The sequence below is a fragment of the Acromyrmex echinatior genome, chromosome 4, assembly GCF_024713525.1.
Source record: "Acromyrmex echinatior isolate Ae372 chromosome 4, ASM2471352v2, whole genome shotgun sequence".
Taxonomy (NCBI): domain Eukaryota; kingdom Metazoa; phylum Arthropoda; class Insecta; order Hymenoptera; family Formicidae; genus Acromyrmex; species Acromyrmex echinatior.
In genome coordinates this window covers 13,378,128-13,400,987 of record NC_141855.1, presented here as the reverse complement: position 1 = coordinate 13,400,987, position 22,860 = coordinate 13,378,128, and the positions used below count along the sequence as shown (strand labels likewise).

The 22,860-nt window shown below is 37.1% G+C and overlaps 2 protein-coding genes across 5 annotated transcripts in view; one reads left to right on the top strand and one right to left on the bottom strand.

Annotated features, from left to right (window-relative positions):
* LOC105146434 (protein Fe65 homolog) overlaps positions 1 to 5,219 on the top strand; it is a 128,040-nt gene extending 122,821 nt beyond the window's left edge. Inside the window, exons 13-15 of the mRNA XM_087405257.1 lie at positions 59 to 235; positions 316 to 486; positions 707 to 5,219. Coding sequence (XP_087261383.1) covers positions 59 to 235; positions 316 to 465 — 327 coding nt within the window. The 3' untranslated portion in view covers positions 466 to 486; positions 707 to 5,219. The remainder of the gene's footprint in view (positions 1 to 58; positions 236 to 315; positions 487 to 706) is intronic.
* Positions 5,220 to 5,572: 353 nt separating this feature from the next.
* Positions 5,573 to 22,860, bottom strand: part of LOC105146436 (bicaudal D-related protein homolog) — a 37,058-nt gene continuing 19,770 nt past the window's right edge. For all 4 annotated transcript variants that reach the window (XM_087405251.1, XM_011056696.2, XM_011056698.2 and 1 more), the window contains exons 4-7: positions 11,724 to 12,056; positions 10,603 to 10,772; positions 9,594 to 9,915; positions 5,573 to 8,821 (exon numbers count right to left, since the gene is read on the bottom strand). In XM_087405251.1, the coding sequence (XP_087261377.1) occupies positions 8,207 to 8,821; positions 9,594 to 9,915; positions 10,603 to 10,772; positions 11,724 to 12,056 (1,440 nt within the window). In that variant the 3' untranslated portion in view covers positions 5,573 to 8,206. The remainder of the gene's footprint in view (positions 8,822 to 9,593; positions 9,916 to 10,602; positions 10,773 to 11,723; positions 12,057 to 22,860) is intronic.

Below are 22,860 nucleotides of genomic sequence, written 5' to 3'. Positions count from 1 at the left end.
ACGTTAACAAAATTAATAAAAGTGCAATCAATTATTCATAATATTATAATTTTTTTAGGATGACAAGCTCATCACCGAATGTCGAGTACGCTATCTGTCATTTCTCGGTATAGGCCGCAACGTAAAGCAATGTGCTTTCATTATGCATACCGCACAGGACTTATTTATCGCACACGTCTTCAATTGTGAACCCAGCAGCGGAGCTCTCTGTAAGACAATTGAAGCCGCTTGCAAGGTAAGAATTCTCTCTCAAGGATTAAATCCTCTTAGCTAAACTGAAATTAGATGAAGAAGATGTTTCTGTTTCTGTTTAAGCTGAGGTACCAGAAATGCTTGGACGCACATCCACAGGGCTTCAGAAACGCCAGCAGTCTTAATACTCCAAGCGGCAGAGGCTTAGGCGCAACTCTGAAGTCTTTAGTTGGATCTTTAACTGGCCGTAGAAACAAGCAAGGCGAGTCCTGAGACGAGGCTCTCTCGCTGCAGGTAAACTATTTTTCAAGATATCTTCCCCCCAACATTAAGAAATTTTATCATAAGTTAATTAATAATCTTCACATTAGTCTAGAAATTTAAATTAAAATACAGAAATATATATATATATATATGTATGTGTATATATTCAATTTGTAATTACCATAAGATACAAATAGAATTGTTGGGGATGAAAAGTTTTAACAAGCAGCTGGATATTTTGGATTATCAGATTAGTCCCCCGACTGTCTAGGAACTCTGGCCACTGCCTGCTGAGCGAGAGGTGATTCGACACAGGCATCTGCAGTCGCCGTTGACACTCAAGTACTTCGGCGGCTCGCCGCCGAGCGCGTCCCTCAAGTCGCTGCTGTCGCCCTCCCTGGACACCAGGCGTATCCAGTTCACCCGTTGGGAAAGCAATCCCTAGAGAAACATCGGGATGGAGCCTGATGTGCCGGGAGGCAACCGTAGGGCGAATGGATATTCTCTTTACAACGTAAACGACTGAATTTCGCGAAGAATTGCGCAGAGTGCTATACCAATACCACAGCTATAGTGGACTACGCTTACTTATGTCGATATGATATGATGTTATGTATGTTAATGCAATGAATCCGATGAAGGGGGGAGGTTGTCGCGAATTTACCGCGTTCCATCGAGAGGCAGGGATGACGTCGATCCTGTCGCGGAAAATCTTTAGGAGGCAGCGTATACCAGCTTGTGAGCAACATTCGCAAAAAATCAATGGGAAGAAAAAGCTCGGGGGAAGGTAGGGAGGCGAGGATGGGGAGAAGAAAGCGAAAGAATCGGAAGAGTTTGAAGAGCAAAATTGTTTGTATATACAAGATGGTGATTACCGCGCTAAGTTTTAATCAATTTGCTTGCTCGAGCGGGAAAGATAGAGAAGGAACCCGCCGGTGGGATCTCGCGAGCGAATCAGGTTGTATGCGTGTCGGAGAATGAATGAGCTCTGCAATTAGCGTAGTAGTAAGTGTATATCCGCGAAGGCATTCGAGGTGATTCGAGGGGAGCCATAGAGAGCTTGCATATATATATAAATATAATATATAACACAACATACACACATATTATACACATGCGTGTGAAATCTCGGGTATACAGATTACAGAGAAGCGAGGACGGTGACCAGAGTACATGTATACGCGAGTACGGAAAAAGTATTTCCGTTTGCACACGCACACATACACACACATATACGTATACACAGGCCAGCACCGCGACCGGGTATTCCACGGACGTCATCGCGTTTTCTTATTCCGGCGATGGTGCGCCAATCGAGCGCGGTAGATCCGGGGACAATCCGCAAACACATGCGCGCACGTTTACACGACGGCCAATAGGGAGTTTATTTTTTATGGCGAATTAAATAGGAGCTTTACGGGAGAGCTTTGCAGCACCTCGGAGATCACGAAGCCGATACGACAAATACTTATACCGCGACCGTCCTTTAGATTTCAACCAGGGGTGGGGGGAGGACAAGGGGGGAGGAATAGCACTTAGGCAAAAAATCAGTGGTGTGCAATGGTATCGAAACCACGCGCGATCGTAGTCAGTCGTTGTGCGCGCAATAACGTTTACACAACACCTAGAAGAAGCGCGGTGATAATTGTTAAACCAAGAATAACAACGGTATTAATAATTATTATCGTCGGTGATAATTGTTATCCTCGTAAACGCAAACGCTAAATAATTGTTACCGCTAGGCGCATCGTAGCACGACGAATTGCAGTTAAAAAAAAATCGTATGCATATCAGGCCAATCGCAATTTCTCCGATCGCTATCCCAGTGAATAGAGACGCACGCTCGGAAGTATGCTCGTACCAGAGAAGTCATTAACACATGAAAACACGTACGAAGACTTATTCCCACAGCATTTAGACACACACGTCTCATATACGGTAGGAACATATACAAACCCATGGACTGCACTCCGCACTAGCGATCGCCGCTATTTTGTAGAATTTAGCTGGAAACGTAACTTCGGGCACGTTTCAGTGGTAACACTTGTATAAATCTGATCGCATCGCATCTCGAATCCACGATACATATATACATTCGCACGCGTGCATACTGATGACGATTGATGCGTAAAGAAGACTCACCGCTGTTTTTCTGGTTACGAAACACGTGCACTAATACAATATAATGCCTAATTTGTAATTAACCCTTCATTGGTTTTAACCTTTTAATTTTGTACGATAATCATAAAAAGAGTAACTTCTTGATATTTTTAGAATTAATAAAATAATAAATTGTTCATCAAATCCCATGTCCCCAATAAATTTAAGTGGCATTTATCGATGATTACATGTATCCAGAGAGAAAAGTGAGCGAGATATGGAATTGTGAGCCACTGAAATTGCATTCTCCTATTTTCCTCGAGAGACAGCCTTTCCCATTCAGAGAACGCAGTCCTCGTCGTTCTGCGAGGACGGTCACGTCGTATGAGCCATCGTCATTGCGAGATACAAAGTTGTGCGGGACCCAGAACGAAGATATTTCTATGTAGCGTTATAAGTAAGAGAAAAAAAAAACATACACCGAGAAAAGCGAAAAGAAGAGAGGCGAGATATAATAGAGCGTTGCGGGAGAGTGTGCGTGAAAGAATGAGTATGTATGAGTATATGCTGATCGGGGAAGGCGATTATTATTATTATTATTATTATTATTATTATGTAAATAGTTCATTGCGATATTTCTCTCTTTATCAGTCATCATCATCGCGAGATTTTTTCTTCTTTCGTTTCATATTGCGAACTAACATTTAAATGTCGCATAACATCACGTACCTTATACAGGGAACTCGAGAGAGAAATAGCCGGTGGTGTCGCGAGTCTGCGAAATGTGGAATTGAAAGCTTTCGTGGTGATGAAGCTCATTTCGCGAAGTCGAGTCGCTTCTGGAAATCGCAAATCCAGATATATATATATATATATATCAATTCAACTTCGAAGATTCACAGGAGCGAGATTCTTCGCGAATGTCCGCCCGCATTTCCATCGACTCACCCTTGCTTTCTTCTTTTCTTTTTTCCTCAGAGGGAGAACAGCCTCGAGAAGCGCGCGAGAGAAATTAACAAATGATGTGGCTGTAAATATGATATACAAGTATAGAGAGTAAGGCCGAAGCTGTGGGATTTAACGGACAGACACGTTCACGAAAACGTCATCGCACCGCCGATGCACAATCACTCGCATTCATGTACACACACACACACACACACACACACATACACGCACGCGCGCGTGCACGCATAATCCCAAGTAGATACAGCCACACATGTGTATAGACGCGTACGTATGGAAGAGAGAAGAACTTAACACACTCTCACACAAATTGCGCATAGCTTAACTGTCTCTTTATATAGGTGTTGACACGTCGTCACGGGGGATATAATCTCGAATGATGGGGTGAACTGGAGCTTGGGAGGGTGGAGGGGCGGAGGGGAAAGGGGGTGGGTTTCAGGTGGTGAAACACGACAAGAGCCACTTATAATTGACATAGCATAGCGAACCTTACTGTATTTACCGTGACATGTAATACCCTTAACGAAGAAGAAATGCGAATCTACTGATAGAAGAGTTGTTCTGCACAAAAGAAACACGATTGCTTCATCGATAATTATAGTGTCTCTTTCTCTTTCTCTTTCTCTCTCTCTGTCTCTGTCTCTGTCTCTCTTTCTCTACCTTGAGAAGAGTACGTACCTCTCTCTATACCTTTATACTAATTGCTCTATTGATTAATTCGTTTTGAAACGAGAGGAGCACTTTACATTCGACGAGACTCGCGTCGCGCGATGACTCGCCTCATTATTACGAATTGATTACGGATTTACTCTATGATTATTCACGCTATCGCCGCTAAAAGCCTCATTGTTATTACATTGTTGTCATGATCACACGTCATCGTCGCGTTACTATAGGGGACAAATTTAAAGAACCGCCGTCGTCGTATATTGTCATACTATATATTATATATTGTTACCACACACCGATACCTTTGCGGAAGAGGTAAGAATCGTACGAGAGAGAGGGATCGCCGATTAATTGGAGATAGAGGTCCTTTCCTTTATTATGTATTATATCGACGATCGGTTCCTACTTAGCAACGTATTGCATTTTCATATGCGATTACGCAATTTCACAAGCTGACTTACCCTTTTGGGCCGACTGGAACCACTCTCCTCTGAACGATACTCACCTAAGGTGCCGCGAGAAGCACATAATTAGGAAGAAGCGGGACGAGGACATCTGAGTTCCGAGTACGTCCGCGATTTAGAGCGATTCGTCAAGATCGGGACACGGCGAATCGCCAGCGTGCAAGTGAAACGAGCAGCGAGATTCTATCTGACGATACACCCTCACACATACGTACACACAGTATTTTATAAAGTGGAATCTTGCTGTGTTTAAAGTAAAATTTCAAAAAAGAATATGAAAGAGGAGAAGACGAAACGGAATAGAAACAGCGCGTTTCGTGTGCGAGAGGACAAACACTTTGTATGCACCCGCCCCCATTGTTCATGCCCATTTGTATTGCGTAGTTGAGCCGATCGGTGATTACGGGTCGGTTTACAAGATACTATTATAAATATATAAATATATATGTGTATATATACATATGTACAAATGTATATATACACATACATACGAAAAGCAAGACAGAAATGAAACTACTGTAACTACACCTGCCTCTTGTGAATAAATGCCTATTTGTTTCTTTTCACGTGTCTCGTTATTTCCAGTTCGCTGGAGAACAACCAGAAAAAAGATAAGCCGAGTCGCCAGATAAGCAAATTGAATTATGCCTGTTTCTATAAAATAAACTAAAATTAACTTTAATGTAACTTAACTTTGATTTAACTTAGTTTCTATTTTTTTTCTAGTTCTAAGAATTAGAAAAAGATGAAGAGTATAAAATTAACAAGTATTTATTAATAGATTAAAGAGTAAATTAATTAAAGAATTAAGAATAAAATAAACGGAGCTAAAAGTTAATTTACTCTACATTAATAGAAATGGGAATTAGGTAATATTAAGCAACTGTGGACAAAGAGGTTGATAGAAACGTAAGGTATACGTAAAACAGACTTTTATTAAATAAATATCGTCGTAGTTAATCAGATCGAGAATTATACAGTTATTATACAATTTCGGCGGTACGCTCGCCCCGAAGAAAAAAAAGGAAGGAAATTAATGTACAAACGATTTGCTATGTGCGACGCACACGTGTTCATGCAATGTCTACACGTGAAAAATCACACGTACTATCAAACGCATCGCAGTCGTTGCTCCTCAAGACCGATCATCTGTGTCGCAGAATTCTTAAGGAACAGTCGTTGCAATCATCAATTCAATTAATATCGTAAAAATATTCCAGTGATATTGCACTATCGTCACGTTAAGATATGATCGCGACTGGATCGATCGACTTTCATCTCCAAGCGCTTACTCATCTTTCCTTTTCTCGTTGTATCACGAACAATTCATTGGTCCTGTCGGACGGAACGATGGACGGACGGTAATAATTCCCGGTCGGAAAATTCAATACATGGAAAGAGTAATTTTGTTGAAGTATTATATATAAAAATTTAGCTAAATCTGAAAATAATTTTGTTTAATAATTTGTCCATCAAAATAATTATGTAGGAAACTCGAGCATGATGACGAATGCTGTAAAAAATTTTGATATTCTAGCAGTTAGCTCGAGCGTTCTATATAATTATAATGGTCTAACAAAATTATTTTCAGATCTATTTAGCTAAATTTTTTAACACAAAACGTTCTTTCTGTGTAATGAAAGTCATCCAAGCCCGTGACTATCTTTAAATACATATTTATACATAATAAATACACAATTTTCTTACGAATTACTATTTATTTTCGCGATTTAATCGTTAACAAAATTTTTTTTTAATTTCTTTTAATTTTTTTGTCCTAATATAATCTTTGATTTTTTATAGAAATGTTTCCGCAACATTAGAAGTATAACAATCTTCTTCGAGTCTAACGTAAGACACAGCATATCACAATATTTCGTATCAAGAGGAACTCGATATCCCTGCGTCGCGGAAAAGAAAACGGAACGATAAATACCCAAGTGATTCCGTTTCATTATTCGTTGAGCTAAACGCAAGGGACCATTTCGAAATGAGAAATTTCCACTCGGAGATCGTTCGTACCGTGGAGAACGATTCGTTCCACGATGATGAGAATGACAGGACGCGTTTTCGCGCGCGGAAGAAAAAGCGGCTGCGCTTTGCTGATTCTAATCAGTCTTGCCGGAACATTAAACCTTTGCTTCTTTCGTCACCTTTGAGTCGATTAATACCTACCCGCGTGAAGCAAGAGACCGTGATCAGTTAATCTTATTATTTCATTGGTTGCAACCAATGAAACATAATTGTTCTTTTGAAGTCTTCGAAAGCGAACAATGAAACGTAACGAAAGAACAAAATTAGAATAATGCGACAAATTTCCCTGAGCTAAAAAACGTCGGTTGGACGTATCGAAAATCTATCGAGGAGAAAAGATATCACTCGGAACTTTAATTTCTCGGGGAGAGAACATTAATACGTTCCATGCCAAGTGTACCATCGATACACGTTAAACTTTCCATTCCGAGTGTTCTATGGATGTGATGGCTACTATATTGTATATATGCTGTTCTATACGCGAGGATAGTTCGGCACGGAACGTGTTAATGAGGATTTTTTTTTTCGATAATGACTTGTCCATCTTACTGACTCCGTTAGCGTCGCAACACAATTTAATACTTCTCGCATGAATGGTCTACGAAGTCAAGCGATAATGAGCAGTCCGGATTACATCGATCACTTGATAAAAAAGCCGACAGAAAACGCGGGTATCGAGACGAAGGTGAAAAATATGATGACGACAATATTGGACACGTTGAGAACGTTTGGAGGTCCGCAACTTTCCCTAGTTGAGGAATTGTAGAAAGTCGGACGTCCCTGTTTCTGCAAGCGACGCCACTTAAATTCGAATTACAGTTTCGACACGAGCATCAGCATCGATGTAATAGACTCCTCGCTGTGAGCAACGTGAACGTTTCTCGCACGCGTCATGTCTCGCACTGAGATGTTTCAACATTTATCCCGAGATTCGCACGAATCCAGACGTGACTTGAGATCTTCAAATAAGAGAGATCTATTACTTGAGCAATCCTCAAGTAAGAGATTGGATACCGTTTAGATAACTTCTAATGAAATGCATAAGATAAAAAGAGATACGTAGATATCTTATTTTATGTATATTCTATCTCATTTTATCTTAAGCAGGTCTTGAAAAATGGCGGATCAAACGCATGGTATTCAATCTCTTAAGGATTGCTATCATCTCTTGCTAGACGTGATCTGATTCGAGCTGCTAATTTTAATTACAGAGCCTAATTTAAGATTAGTCTCAGATGCTTGTTCATAAATCGCAATCGTGCGATGCAAATGGCATTATTTATAATGACTGTAACAAAGTAGAAGATGTCTGGAATGCTATCCCATTCGTCACGAGATTGAACGAGATTTTAAAAAAGATAAGTATACCTAAATTCACTTTCTTTTCGCAATTATCTCTTCGTTCCGTTAACGTTTCTTTTATGCGAAATGGCTGCATAGGAAACAGGAATCAAAGCCTACGTGAGTCGCGATCACTCGGCTTAACGCAGCGAGGCCATCGCGCTGCGTCACTTTCGTCAAAACAGGCCGAACATCTTCTTCGTCGAACCGGTACTCCTCTTCTTCCTGGCTGGCGCCGACATATCTGAATTCTCGCTCGTGGCGACAATCTGCGAGGTCGGAGTTAGTTTGCTTCGCACGTGCTCATCCAGAAGCGCCTGCATGTCCATCTGCCATTGCTCCAGCTGCTGACTGAGCTCAATCTTCTGCTTGATCGCCTCCTTCAGCTGACTATCCGCCTGTAAGATGTCTATCCGCGTCCTAGCCAGTTCCACCTCCACCCTATTCTGTCGAGCCACTGCCTGGTCTCGCACCTTGTAAGCCTTCGCCACGATCTCGTCCTTCGTCAGCTCGGAATGCTCGATGTCGCACCTCGCCCTATCACGTTCCTCCTTGGCACCGCGCAGTTCAGCCTCGCAGACACTCAACTTGCTCGTCAGCTCCAGAATAGTATCGCCGCGTCGCTTCAGTTCCTCCTCCTGTATCCTGCACTGCTCCCGAGAGTTCTCCAGTTCTTCCCGTACCCTATGAAGTTCCACCGCCAATCCTAATTCTCCTGGTGCTCCTCTACCTGACAGCGCGAGATTGTAGACTTCTTCGACCAGCTCTATCAGCGCACCCGAACAATTTGTCTACGAAGAAAATGATTGATAGAATGATAAATAGTGTACTATACGTAATCATAATATACAGGTTAACAAAAATGTTTTTCACAACATTTTGTATTTATTAAATCATTAGTGTATTAAATCATTAGTATATTTATATACAAAAATACAAACTTTGGGAGTGTTGATCTTATTATAAATATTATTGTATATAAAATAACAATGAACGTTAATTATTTAACGTTGTATGAATGTTATTTAAATAATCTTCAGTTTTAATACAAATTTTTAAGGCACACATCAACGATGGCCGCTAATTTTTTTCATTGAATTCTATCAGATAGTAAATAGAGTGATCTTTAGTTCATCAATTGATGAAATTTTTTTGATGCAGTTTTTTTATATTTAATAAGATATAACTAACATTTCACAATTTGCTCTTTTTTAATATACGTTATTATCTGAGTAGCAAGTTTATTTATTATTTTGATAAGTTTATTTATTATTAGGTGTTGGAATTAATTCGTAGCGTTTTTTAATGAAAGAATGTTATTTATTTCACATGAGCATTAAAAAATACATTAATGAAAGTACTTCCCATCACTTGTAAAACGCTACGAATTAATTCCAACACCTAATAGTTTAAAACGATCTCTTTAATGTTATTATGTTCTGACAACAAAATGATGACAAATAATGTCAAATTGTTATCTGGGTGATTTGACATAAAGCTTTGTGGGCACTTTTTGTCATCCTTATACTTATAATTTAAAAAATGATGAAAAGAGTTGCTTACCGGTGAAGAGTGAGTATCCCGGTCGTTAGTGCCCACCTCAGCCTCGGAGTTGTTGAGATTAATTACCAGCATGGATTCGTCGCAGTCGCTCTGCAGACCCGAGTCGTCCTCGCCGCGTCTCAGATGAGCACACAGTTCCCTCAGTCGCTTTGTCGCCCTTCCAACTTCCGTTCTCAGACTTCCGTCTTCCTGTTCTCCGAGCGAGTTGCCACTCTCCTCGCACTCCATTTCCGCTTGTAAAGACCTCGGTGTTTTCTGTATTGAACCGGATCGGGCTCTCCTTTCTGCCTCGATAGCTGCCAATGCTGACGCTAATTCGTCTCTAAAGGTAATAAATATAAGAGACGGAAGATTTAATATTCTGTGTGTTCGGTTAGACTTCAGAGTATTTTATATATTTGCTATACTTTCGAGAAAATAACATTTGGTGACATTTGTTTATTTGACATCTAGCTGTCGATTGCGTATTTCACAATAATGGCTGAATGTGTTGAAGCAAAATAAATTCTTGACTAATATTGGAATTCGAAAACAACCACAACACAGAGAGATTGAGCGTTAGCTCTCGCAAACATTATTTCGGATTTGCAAAAATATCTTTGCACATTGAAATACTTAAACATAAATTTCTCTTAAAAAAGACATTCTACCTTTTCTCTTTCAAATCTGTATCTACCATCCTATATAAATACATTTCAATGTAGTATACAAAAAAAGAAACTAACAGATATCTTTCGATGATCGACAGGAATATTTTAACATTCAAATGTAAATTAAGTACAAAATAGATATTAGCAAAAAATAATACAATGAATAAAACAAATGGTATTGTTCGCTTGGCATCCCGCGTTTACTCAGTGAAGATGCGACCGTCATCTGGAGATGAATTTTGAGAACGTGGAATTCGGAAAGATCTAAATGTGAATGGATCATATTTAATTGAACATTGTCTCCGCGTGTTAACTGAACCGTAATAGCCACATGTTTAGATCACGGATTGTGGCCTCACCTCTCTTGCTCCGCAACTCTCGCGCGATGTTCCGCTTCGTGGCCAAGTCGTTCCATGGCCGTAGCTCTCTCCTCGGCTTCCTCGAGGGCCGCGATCGCCCTGGTCCTCTCCTCTCGCAGCTCCAAGGACCGCCTCTCTAATTCCGTCCTTTGTGCGGATACTAGTTGTACCTGCAACGATGAATGCAAAAATTACAACATGAGTGATACTCTGACAACGCTTTCTCATATCGTCCGTCGTTTCTTTGTTTGAACTTGAGTCTCACTTAAGTTTCAATTTTACTTTTCACTTTTGCTTACACAGTTTTGCTGAACTATATAAAAAAACATTCAGCTATATACAGATCTAAAAATAATTTTGTTGGTTTATCAAAATAATGATAGAGATGCTCAAGCATGATAAACTATACTGCAAAAAGTTTTGATAGCTTAGCAACCAGCTTGCGTCCTACATAGTTATTTTTATAGACCAACCAAATTATTTTCAGATCTGCATCTAACTTACTTTTTAACTAATTTTAAACTAATTTTCAAATATTTTAATAAAACCGTTTTTTCCAATAGAAGTATGAAACATGCGAGAGCATATAAAATGCAAGTTAAAATATATAACAGTCACAATTCGCGAGATGCAACTCATATTTATTTTTATACTGTCTAGTTTTGTATGCGCGTCATGAACGATTTCTGAGAGTCGACATCCGGTTGCTATATTTGCTATTATAAGGCGAGATGAAAGGGCGATGGAACGAGGCAAATCGGGTCGACCGACGAGGGTCATGTTCATTTTTATTCGATGATAGCATTTTCCCAGAGATTGTATGCATAAAATTCACGTGCGAAGACGAGCACAACGATTACCGCTTCCTTTTCATAAAAAGGATGCTGCGAATTATTCAACAAGCCCCACCTGAGAACCATTCCGCTTCCGATGGATAATGATTAATAACAACAGTTTCCGTTCCGCGCGCAATTAGAACAATTAAGCGAAAGGGAAACCACGGCAAGAAATTCGTTAATGAATAGAAAAAAGGATTTCATTCAAGTTCTTATATGTAAAAAGGATTTAATTACGTACTTGGATATATGATAATATGATCGAGATTAAAAATTCATGTTTACCTCGTCCCTAAGGACTTCCAGGCTGCTGACATGATCCTGCAGGGTAGTGTTTCTGAGAGCGCAATTTTCTCTCAGCCTCTTCACTTCCGCGAGTAACTGCTCCTCTTGTTTGGCAGCTTCCCTCAGCTGATCGGCCAGCCTCGTGTTTTGCGCCGTCAACTCTGCAACTAGGGTGGCTTGATCACGTTCCGCTCTTCTCGCTCTTTCATTTTGCTCCTCCAACTGGCTTCTGAGGCTCTCCACGTCAGCTTGGAGCTCCAAAGCCCTCGTCTCACTCTCATCTCTGGCTTCCTCGAGTCTCCTCCGCAATAGATGCCTTTCCTGCTCCAAACTCTGCGCATAAAAAAACGTTACGTATTAATTTTCAATTACGATTCTTTTCTTTTTAGTTAGGGTGAAAGTATAGAGTGTTGCATAACGCATAACGCATGATGAATAAGAAAATAAAATCAATTAAAGTCCTTCATTTCCTTCCTTTCTATGAAATAAAAGATTCCGAGTAGTTGATTTTCTTATGCTTTATGTATTGTGCATAAAGCAAAAGTCTGTGTTCCGATCTTATTGATTTTACGTCGACTGGAACAACGTAAATTTTGCGACCTCTGCTTCAAAAAGGTATTTTTAGCATTTAAAAGGATTCTGGCACAAAGACCCGCTGGTTATTCCTTTCACGAAATCACGTCTTACATTCAAACGTCATTCGGAGAACTAGGAGAAAAAAAGAAACTCGCGGTGTGAGTCAGTGCACATGCATACATTACATTTCTCGACATTCATACTTACGCACAACGAGATCAAGATGGTGTAGATAGATAAAGTTTAAGAACTCAGTGAAAGGAGTTTGGCAAATTTATTAACGTATAATTAGACGCACAATTTGATCGCAGTTAACCAACTACCTCACTTTTCTTTAAAGATCAAACGCTTTCCAAGATTAAAAAGAAAAAAGGTACATGGCGCGAACATTTCTTTTTCCAATTATCGAGTTATCGCGGAATAAAGTGAAACTAAATAGAGAAAAGGATCGCATGGGATCGGAATTGAGAGAGACAGAGAGAGAAGAAAGGTTGAAATATTTGTACTTCGGCACGTAAGAGCGTCTGGAAAAATCTCCGCCGACAAAGGTGCGAACACGATGCATTTGTGCATAACAAAAAAATACGAGAACTGGTTTCATTACACGCGGGTACACACGGCAAGCAATGGCCACACACGTGAATCGCTTTGTTCCCACATGGAGTTTCTCAACCTGATGCTGGATAACGTTCAATCGCGGCTAGTAATGAGACGTAACAACCGAAAAAACATGGGTAGATTCTAAATGAAGCGTTAGCATTAATTAACTTCATTTACTGTTGCAGTGAGGCATTTCCTGTTAATTAACTGCAATACTAAAACTTGTGACGTAATCGTATTACGAAATGTAATATAATCTCACACAAATACAGGGATAATATTTTATGTACTCTTCTTGCTTTATCGATGATTCATTTTTCAAGTAAGTTCTGATACTTTTCTTCTAACATTGTTTCTCAACATTGTATTCTTGAATACGTTCACAATACTGTAACCATAAACTGGATCAGCACACATCGTGTTATCAAGATTAAGTAATTGCCTGAAACGAAGATCAATAACGATAAAATAAGATGAAGCATAATAAATGCAATCTAACTCTGATAATAAAATATTATTAAAATAACAAGCATATCATGATTTAATTACTGCTCAAATTCAAATTGAGATATTAAATATTTTATTTAATTATTTTTCAAAATCAAATGACAGATCCATATTGATAGCATTAAAATTATACTTTCGCTTTGAATATATTATACATGTATTATCAGTTTTGAATGTTTTATCACTTTAGCAAGAACGGGCAAATCGTCAAACTATTTTCGGTTGTCAAATGTCATTGTGTTCATACGAAGTAAAACATACGTGCCTAGAAAGCATTATGCTTTCACGTACAAAAAGAGGTTGATGTCGGTAAGGTTTATCGAGTTGGAAGACATGACCTTGGTCTCCCATGGTTACTCATCGACCGATCGCCATCATACCCGCAGGACTACAGTTCACCGATCCTCAAAGTCCGCGGAAGGCCAACGAACAATAGATATTGCTCGACGTTACGGAGAACAGAACAAGAAATTGCCGGAAAGAAAGTTTGCCGAGTATATGAGTATATTTAGGTATTTATTTTAATAATTTTTTATTAAATACATTATATAATAAAATTATATAAAATAACAACAAAATTTGTATTCTTCCGACATAAGATATTTTCTGCAGATATCAATTTAAAAAATTGCAAATAAGTGATATAAGTATTTTAAAATTAAACATATTGTATAATTTGATTGGATAATATAAGATATTTTTTTAGAATCGATTTTAAATAATTTACGATATAATAAAATTATATAAAAAAATATCTTATATTATTTATTTATTAACCAAATTATACAACATTTAATTTTTAAATACTTATTTGCAATTCTTTTAATTGCTATCTACAGAAAATATCTTATGTCGGAAGAATACAAATTTCGTTGCGGAAATTGCAGAATTGCTGTTAACGAAGATAGAGAGAGGAAAGTTTTGAAAACGTAATAATTAAATATTAACTAGCATTAATAGGAAATTATAACATTGATGTAATAATTCATCAATATTATAATTTCCTGATAAAGTTAATAATAGATTAATGTTTAATGTAATCTTAATGTTTTAATAACATTATATCAATATATATATATTATAAAAATTCTACTTTTATTTCTAACTATATTCCTACTCCTGTTACGTACAACACATTATATTACATTTACATTGTCGACTAGGAAATTATAATATTGATATAATGTTATTGCTAGCTGATGTTTATGGAAATAATAAATAAAATATTTATTTCTTATACAAAACAAAACTGTAACAAAAGAATTGGAGACTAAAACAAGTCTTCAATTTTGTTCCTCTACGAAACCAAGCTGTTGCGAATTCAACTGGATCCGATCTGATTGGTTTACCACGAGAGAACGCCCATATTCCTGCGCATCTAAGGAGACTGTACCTCACGATTTGGACACGATATAAATCATGGTATCTCCAACATCCCGTTCACCAAATAACACCGCTCCAGTTGTGGTTTTTTGTACTTTGATACAACGCCGTATAACACAAATACGCCGCCAGCCAGAAATACCGGTGCTCGCGGAAACACGCGCGTTGAAATCTCTCGAGTGTGATGAGTCACACTTGGACCGAACGATTTTTGCGGCCGCTCGGACGTCGCTTCCTTCGTGACCGAGCTGCTCGTGGTGCATGCAAGCGGCTCTGAAACGGCCAACAGACAAACCGAGGCCGCGAGCAGCGGTGCGAGCCGTTGGATATGTTTGGAAGCACTTCGTTATTTATTTAGAACTGCGTTACAAGTTCAAAGCAGCAAAATCTGGCATAGCATTTTCCTACTAGGTTTTAATGGGAATGCGAAGAAGATTAAATATATAAAGAGAATTCTCAAGTAAGAAATTGGACACAGTTTCGACAACTTCTGATTGGTCCGCTATAATTTTTTCGAACTTGATATCACATTCTATTCTTATGCATAATCTATCTCGTTTTATCTTAAGCAGGTCCTGAAAAATATGGCAGACCAGATGTATAATGTACAATCTTTTACTTGAAGATCTCCAATATAGACGATATACGCGCGTGTGACTTACGGTCCGTTTTTGTCTGCTGGAGCTTAAAAACACGACCGTTATATTTACTTAAATACTATCGAATGTACGTACTAATCTATTTGTTCGCGACAGGCAATGAGTCACAGATCCGTGACGTTGGCGACGGTGCGCCAATCCGACTGCGTCTGCAATTTGCAAAATGCTATGTACCGCACGCGAACGCGAGTAATTGCATACGGTTGCGTCTTTTTACCAGCGATTTAATGCCAAGTGGAGACGATCCCGGAGTCGTGACTCACGACTCCTGTCTAATTCCCAATCCTTCGCTCGTCTCGTTCTTGCAACACGCCGAGAACGGCGTCGGCATCGATGATAGGAATGATGGCGCATCCCGCGAAAGTTCAATAAATTGCGAAATAAAAATTCAGTATATTGTGATCATATATCACCGGGAAGAGCCGTGACTGGCACGAATACGTTACTGTTTCCGATCTATCTAGTCGAGCCTGTCGTGCCTTTCGTGTCTGCGCGCTATAAGTTATACTTACTAATCCCATATGTTAATATTCCTGTGTTAAAATATTTAAGAGATATCTTAATTAACTTTTAAATATGTTTGAAGAGAGAGAGAAAGAAAACCACATTATCAGCGTTGGCTTCTTCTTCTCAATTTTATTATTTACAAATTATATGTAATAATTGTGCATTTGTGAGGCAGCTTTTTAAAATTTACGATTTTATTTTTTAATTTACTTGTACTTATAAAAAATTCTTTTCTAACTTTCGCATCTTAAGCTGCAGTTACGTGAAAATTAAGTATTTCAGACAAAAGAGATGGATCCAAATTTAAAACAGGAGAACCAGAGACGCAAGGCGTTCTCCATTGAGACTGGCCATCTCGGGCGTTTCTGAAACTTTTGTTCACCGTCATAAAATCGCGTGATCGCGAAACAGATATTTCGCTCTTATTGCAAAACACGCCGATCTCCGGCCCGCGTTCAATCTATAATTATAAGGTAGGACGAGTGAGACCAGTGGCGCAAATGCCTGCCAACGTGCGGCTTAATGGACACCTCCCTCCCTTCCATCGTTTTCTATGGCGCTATTCCATTTCAAAGAAAGGGAAAAACATGTCTTGAAACTGAGATGTCTGAGAAACCGTCGGCATAAATGGAGCTAAAAAATTTCAAGCTCAGTGTCAGACACCAATGAAATATTTTCTATTAGTTTGAAATCGCTGCAACTGTTCCATTATTCATTATTTATCATATATATCATTCATTTTCTCATAATTCCTTAAATGTCAACAAATCTTAAATATCAACGAATCGTTGATTCTCACTAACAGGCAGCATATCTGAAACGCAGCAAAGGTTTCTTACAAAAATCGGCACGCCATTTCAAGCTAATGACTCGCGGCGACCGTGGGAGATACGACGGTTTTGTGAATAATCGTGAATTAATCGCCTTTATATTCCCGATGGTGTTGCGACCAGTCAGACCGACGCGCAAGCATTATTGCGTCGCACCTCGTTCACTTTCCCTCGAAGAAAACGATAATGCCGAGCGCGCGCAATCGGACGGAGCGACGTGGAAGGCGAAGGTAGGGAGGTTCGTAATCGCGAGGCAATGGCCTGTGACGAGTCCGAACTCCGGCGGAGTTCGATCGCCAGCGCAACCAGGTCCATTCATTACGTGATGGAACGAACGTATCCAGCAAAAACCGACACGGCCGGCGCGGACAGGATAAATTGTCTTTCATAAAGAAATCACTGAATTTGGCGATATTTTCAGAGAAGAGGAGAAAGATCTCAAATTTTTTTCAAATGTATAATCATCTAATAATACAACAAATATATATAAAATGATGTTCTTTTCGATGAACCTCTTGCTAACAAAAATTTGTATCGCCACCTTCTTAATTTTCGACTCAATTTTGATAATGAAATTCTGAAACAAATCTGTCATAAATCCATTTCAGATTAACAAAAGGATTTTTTTATATACTAATTATATGGAAGATTGAGAAAAGAAATAATCTTCACATATAATGTAATTTATAATGTATTGAACAAAAGATGTCATAGACACATAGAGCCTAAAAATTATCCATTATTAGGCTTTGTATCGGTGACATCTTTTGTTCCTTATAAATATGTAAACTGTATTATATGTAAAAAAAAGCTAGAGTTTTGGTAAACATTCAATAATGAATAAATTTTGAGCTTTATGACATCTTTTGTTCATTAAAAGTATAGTTTTCACGTATGATATGATGTAGTAAACAAAAGATAAAAAGTAAATATAAAAAGCTCGAAAACTACCCATTGAATCTTATTTCTATGACACTTTTGTTCACCACCTTATAAACTATATTATATTTGTAACATCTTTTGTTTACTATAATTATAGTTTTCACATATAATATAGTTCGTAATGTGTTAAATAAAAAATGTCACAGATATAAAACTCAGTAATGGATAATTATTTGAGGTATTGGTACCAAAAAGGTGTTCTATTTGATACATCATCGTTCAAAAACTATTTATTATTAAATCTTGTGTTTATAACATCTTTGATTCTCTCTCACCACATTATAAGCTATATTATATATAAAAACTCTCATCGGAATTTCCATTTTCCATATAATTAATGCAGAAACCTTTTGCTTTGAATTTTTGTTTCTCCGTACTTCTTTACCAGCCTGATAACCGTTAAATTGTCGATCAGTAAAAGCGGATATATTTCAATCGCACAAAGCCACGATCGACGGATGAATCCGTACACAAACGAGAGTGAAGAAACCCGCGACAATCGCGCGAAGTTAAACGTTGCGTAATTTTTCGCGGCGCGTTTATCGGCCGTGACGATGCAAAGAAGCGAGTTAATTGGATCGATGCACTTCGCTAATCGATTCTATTATCACGCATGGAATAAAATTCCCCGTCGGCTCTTCTTTCCACCGAGAAAGCGGTTATTATAGAGCGTCATCAAATTTATTATTCATTCATTTCGACCCACCGAGAGAAGAGTCGCTGTTATAGTTATTGGCGAAGAACGTGGCGAAGCACGCAAGTATTATTACTCCTAATAACGTAATTAAGCATCCTACTTTATTTTTATCAAAGTCCACAAAACGTGAACACAGTGAATTTGAATGAACAACATTGTTACTCAAATATTTCATTTTTTGTCGACACATCAATAAGGTATTTAAAATTAGGAATCATTTTTTTATTTAATATCAAATAGAAAATTGATTTTTCATCATTGACTTTGGGATTTAATTTATATGCGTATAAACTAATTTCTTATATATATTTATACATACAGTAGTATAAATAAATTAAAACGTAAATATTTGTAATTTTAAAAAAATATCTTACAAATACATATTTTTTTTATACTTTATAAATAATAAAATTAAAAAAAGAAGCTAACACTGTTGATATGACTCTCTCTCTGTCCCTCTCTCCCTCTCCCCCCCCCTCTCTCTCTCTCTCTCTAAACATATTTAAAATTAATTAAAATAACTCTTTCTTGTTTTCAGTTGATAGTATTTTAATTTAAATGTATATAAACTAATAATTTCACTTGCATGCACCTTTCACGAATTTTATTTAATCTTATCCGCTGTTTTTTTAACCGATAAGTCGAGTATCATTAATTTTCTTCGTTAAGTGTTTTCTTTTGTAAGATATACGAATAACTTTCTTTTTGTAAACGTACGTTTTGTAATACGTTTATTATATATATATATATATATATATATATATATATATATATCACATTAATATGCAAAACAAAATCAAATGAATTTCGCAATTTATTTTCGCAATAGTTATTTTTTTCCACGATATAATATCCTGTCACGCGCGTGCATGTGAGATTTACACAAATATAAATGCAATTCCGGTCCGCTACCTGTTTGACTGAAAATTGTTTCAGAAAAAAATTTCTTAGAAATATATATTATCCAATGTTTGATGAACCGTGATAAAGTCTCCTATGTACTTATCTCGTATTATGCAATTTTACTAACGACTGACAAAAATGTTGATTAAGTAGCAGTTCTTACAACACTTTTGTTAATAATAAAGCATGTCACATTTGCGGCTGAAGAAGTAAAAAGGCGAACCGCAGTGACCAAGCGGAAATGCAAGACGCAATTATCATTGCAGCGAATCGTGAAGCTGGTTCCCCCTAAATCGCTGTTCCGTATGCACGAACGCGTAATTAAGACGCGGTTTGATGATACGCGCTAATTACGATAAAGTCACGGCTGTCAGGTGTGGAGTGTTCGGGAATACTTTGTCGGTATAACTAAGAACACAATAAAGAAAAGGATTCTAAAAACAACGATTATTATTATTGAAATATTTCATTCTTGAAATGTAAGATTTTTAAAACCGCAATGAGAAAATATCTAGTTGAAAATGGACGAATCAGAAAATTCTAATTATGTTATTAGAATTGCAATTAAAATTTAATAGATTTAATCAGAAAATTCTACTTCGTTCATTTTCAACCAGAATTCCAATTGATCCAATCAGATATTGTTCTCAGTGTGAAAATCATTTTTTATTTTAACATCAAAAACAAAACTGATTTTCCATCATTGAATTATGTATTATGTGGCTCAATCTCATGCATCAACGATTGTCGATAATTACATAATTGTATTGATATATACTGAACGTTTTTTGCAGTATCGAGAATCCATGCGGTTACTGAATTCCTTCTCTGTTTCTAGATCACGTCATAACTGCGGTATAGATACAAGAGAATGCATTTAGTTACAGTTAGCGTTAATCAACGGTGAAGCAATCGACTGTAAAGCCTTGCATGAAGTAGCGTTCGTTGAAATATCTCCGTTGTAATTACAATACAATGACTCACTGTTATCAACAAGCATATACATGCACGTAATTTTAACTATTAATTAACAGCGCTATAATATTTTTACTGGATTATATGATCGATATCGGATTACGTAATACGAAATAAAATTTAAAAGAATAATTAGCGCAAATTTTTAATAAATTTTTGTTTCATAAAAAAATATCATATAATATGATGTTTTAAATGTCGACGCTCCCAATTAACTAATGTAATGAATAATCTTGGCGAGTCGTGTGGCTAAAGACGCTATAACGATTAAAACATTAAGATATAATTTTGTAACTGTACTGCTAAGTAATTAGGTAAAAAAATACGACAGATTGTTAATTGATATCTGATTAAAGGTATTGCAATGGCTTACGTGAGCCTAAGATATAAGCGCTAATTAATTGAATCAGTCAGCCTGTCACGATATAATCGCGATCATTATTAATTTACAAAAGACGCGTGACTCACCGACAATTAAATCGCCATGTTTGCCAACGAAATTCGCGCAGTTTGCACTTTCGTAAGTCTCTCAAGGCCGCTACCATTCTCTCCGAGCCGTTGGAAATTTTGTATACTCAATGAGATAAATTTTATCTTATCGTCACTTTGAGTAAGTTGCCAACATCTGTTTGATAGCAGGAAAGTTTCGAAATGGGCGAATAAAGGACGAAATCTTGAACGTGCAATCTAGATCGTAAGAAACTTCAACACTAAACAGAAAATTCGTGGAAAGAAACTGAACCTTTATTTTCTTTCTAATGTTTTCAGGTCGCCCTGCTTTCTGTTGCTTCACTCATGTTAATCGAATAGCAGAATAGATGACAGTGACGATTTAACAGTAAAGTAGGAAATTCCTGGCCTAGAACAACCTGGTTAAATAAACGGGTTAATAGCCATTGTGTTACGTCATTGCGAAACGACAGGCATGAAAATGAATGTATTATACGATTTCGCGGACAAATTTTCATCTGTCGCGGTAGACAACTCGACACTGCTGGTATCGAATATCGACCGAAGGAAGATATAGATACGTCATAATATTATTAGTTTGATCACGGAGAAGCTCACGTTACTTGGCGAGACTGTGCGAGCAGAAACTCGGCTGGCATAATATTTAATTAAACTACGATCACGTTAATGAGACACTCAGACACAATAATACAGAATATTACAGGCAATGCCCGCTATGTAATTTGCGTGCATTGTCGGTGTACTCATATACATTTTTCTCATCGCGCGACTTACTTTCCGCGCGTGCAGAATAATATTACTCAAGCGCGAAAGATAGCGAAAAAATCGGGTCAGTGGAGTCGCGGAAAATCGAGAGAGACAAACGAAAGAGAGCCTCCTGGTCTCTTCCGTTTATTCCGAAAAAAAATATATATCATAAGCGGTAAATTGCGACACACGAAGAATGAGACCTATCGCATGTCAAACCGCAACGCGACCGGTGTAGACGGTTTATAAATCGAAATACTAACTTTCTCGGGAAAAGAAAGAAAGAAAGCTACGTATTTTTAGGGAGAACGACTGTAATATAAGACTTTAGATGCACTATTTAAGTCTTAAAAATAATATTCTTAACACCCGAATATTATTCATACTTTTCTTACATTAACACTCTTTTGGGAAAATTGATAATTAATTACAATTATATATAAAAAGATTTTATATTGAAGTAAAACTATTGACTAAATACATATTTGAAAATAATTTTATAGACTATCAAAATAATGTAGGAGACTAGTTGCTAGACTGTCAAAATTTTTTGCAGCGTTGCTCATTATGTTTGAATTTTCTACATAACTACTTCTTCTACATACTATTTTGATAGTTCAACAAAATTATTTTCAAATTTGAATCTAATTAAATTTTAGATACTTCAGCAAAATCGTTCTTTTCGTGCAATTATGAAAATTACAACTCTATATCCTATTAAAGTAAAATGTAAATCTCCGCCTTATACTGATGGATAGAGAAAGATTTAAAGTTTTTTTACCCACAATTTAGAACCTCATAACATCAATCACACAAATTGTACAACCATCTAAAATTTTTCGCTTCAAGTCCAAATAATCTGTAGTCGAATAAGAATTGTTTTTACACTTTTTTATATCTACTTTAAATGTTAAAATAACTGATTTAAAGTTAAATTTAAATAACAAAAACTATACTAAACTCAAAACGTACTTAAAAAAAATTCACACACACAGTATTATTCCAAAATTAAATAAGATAAGAGATAAGATTCACTGAAAACAGGGAGCGAAAAAATAAGATGCGATTTTAGAGATAGAGACATTGTTCTCCATTTGAGGTATATTTAATGTACCTCTCTAATATATTCAGTATTAAGTAACTCCAAAAAAAAAGTATTAATATATATCATATCAAAACGATCTATCAGTCGGAATAATTATTATAGCTGGTATTCATAGTCGGACCTTAATTTATATTTAAGACCACCTTAAGTATAGTCTTAAGATGTTACAAGCCAAATAGAGCAGTATTAGCATCTTAAAACACTACTTAATACAATCTTGAAATAAGAACCGACT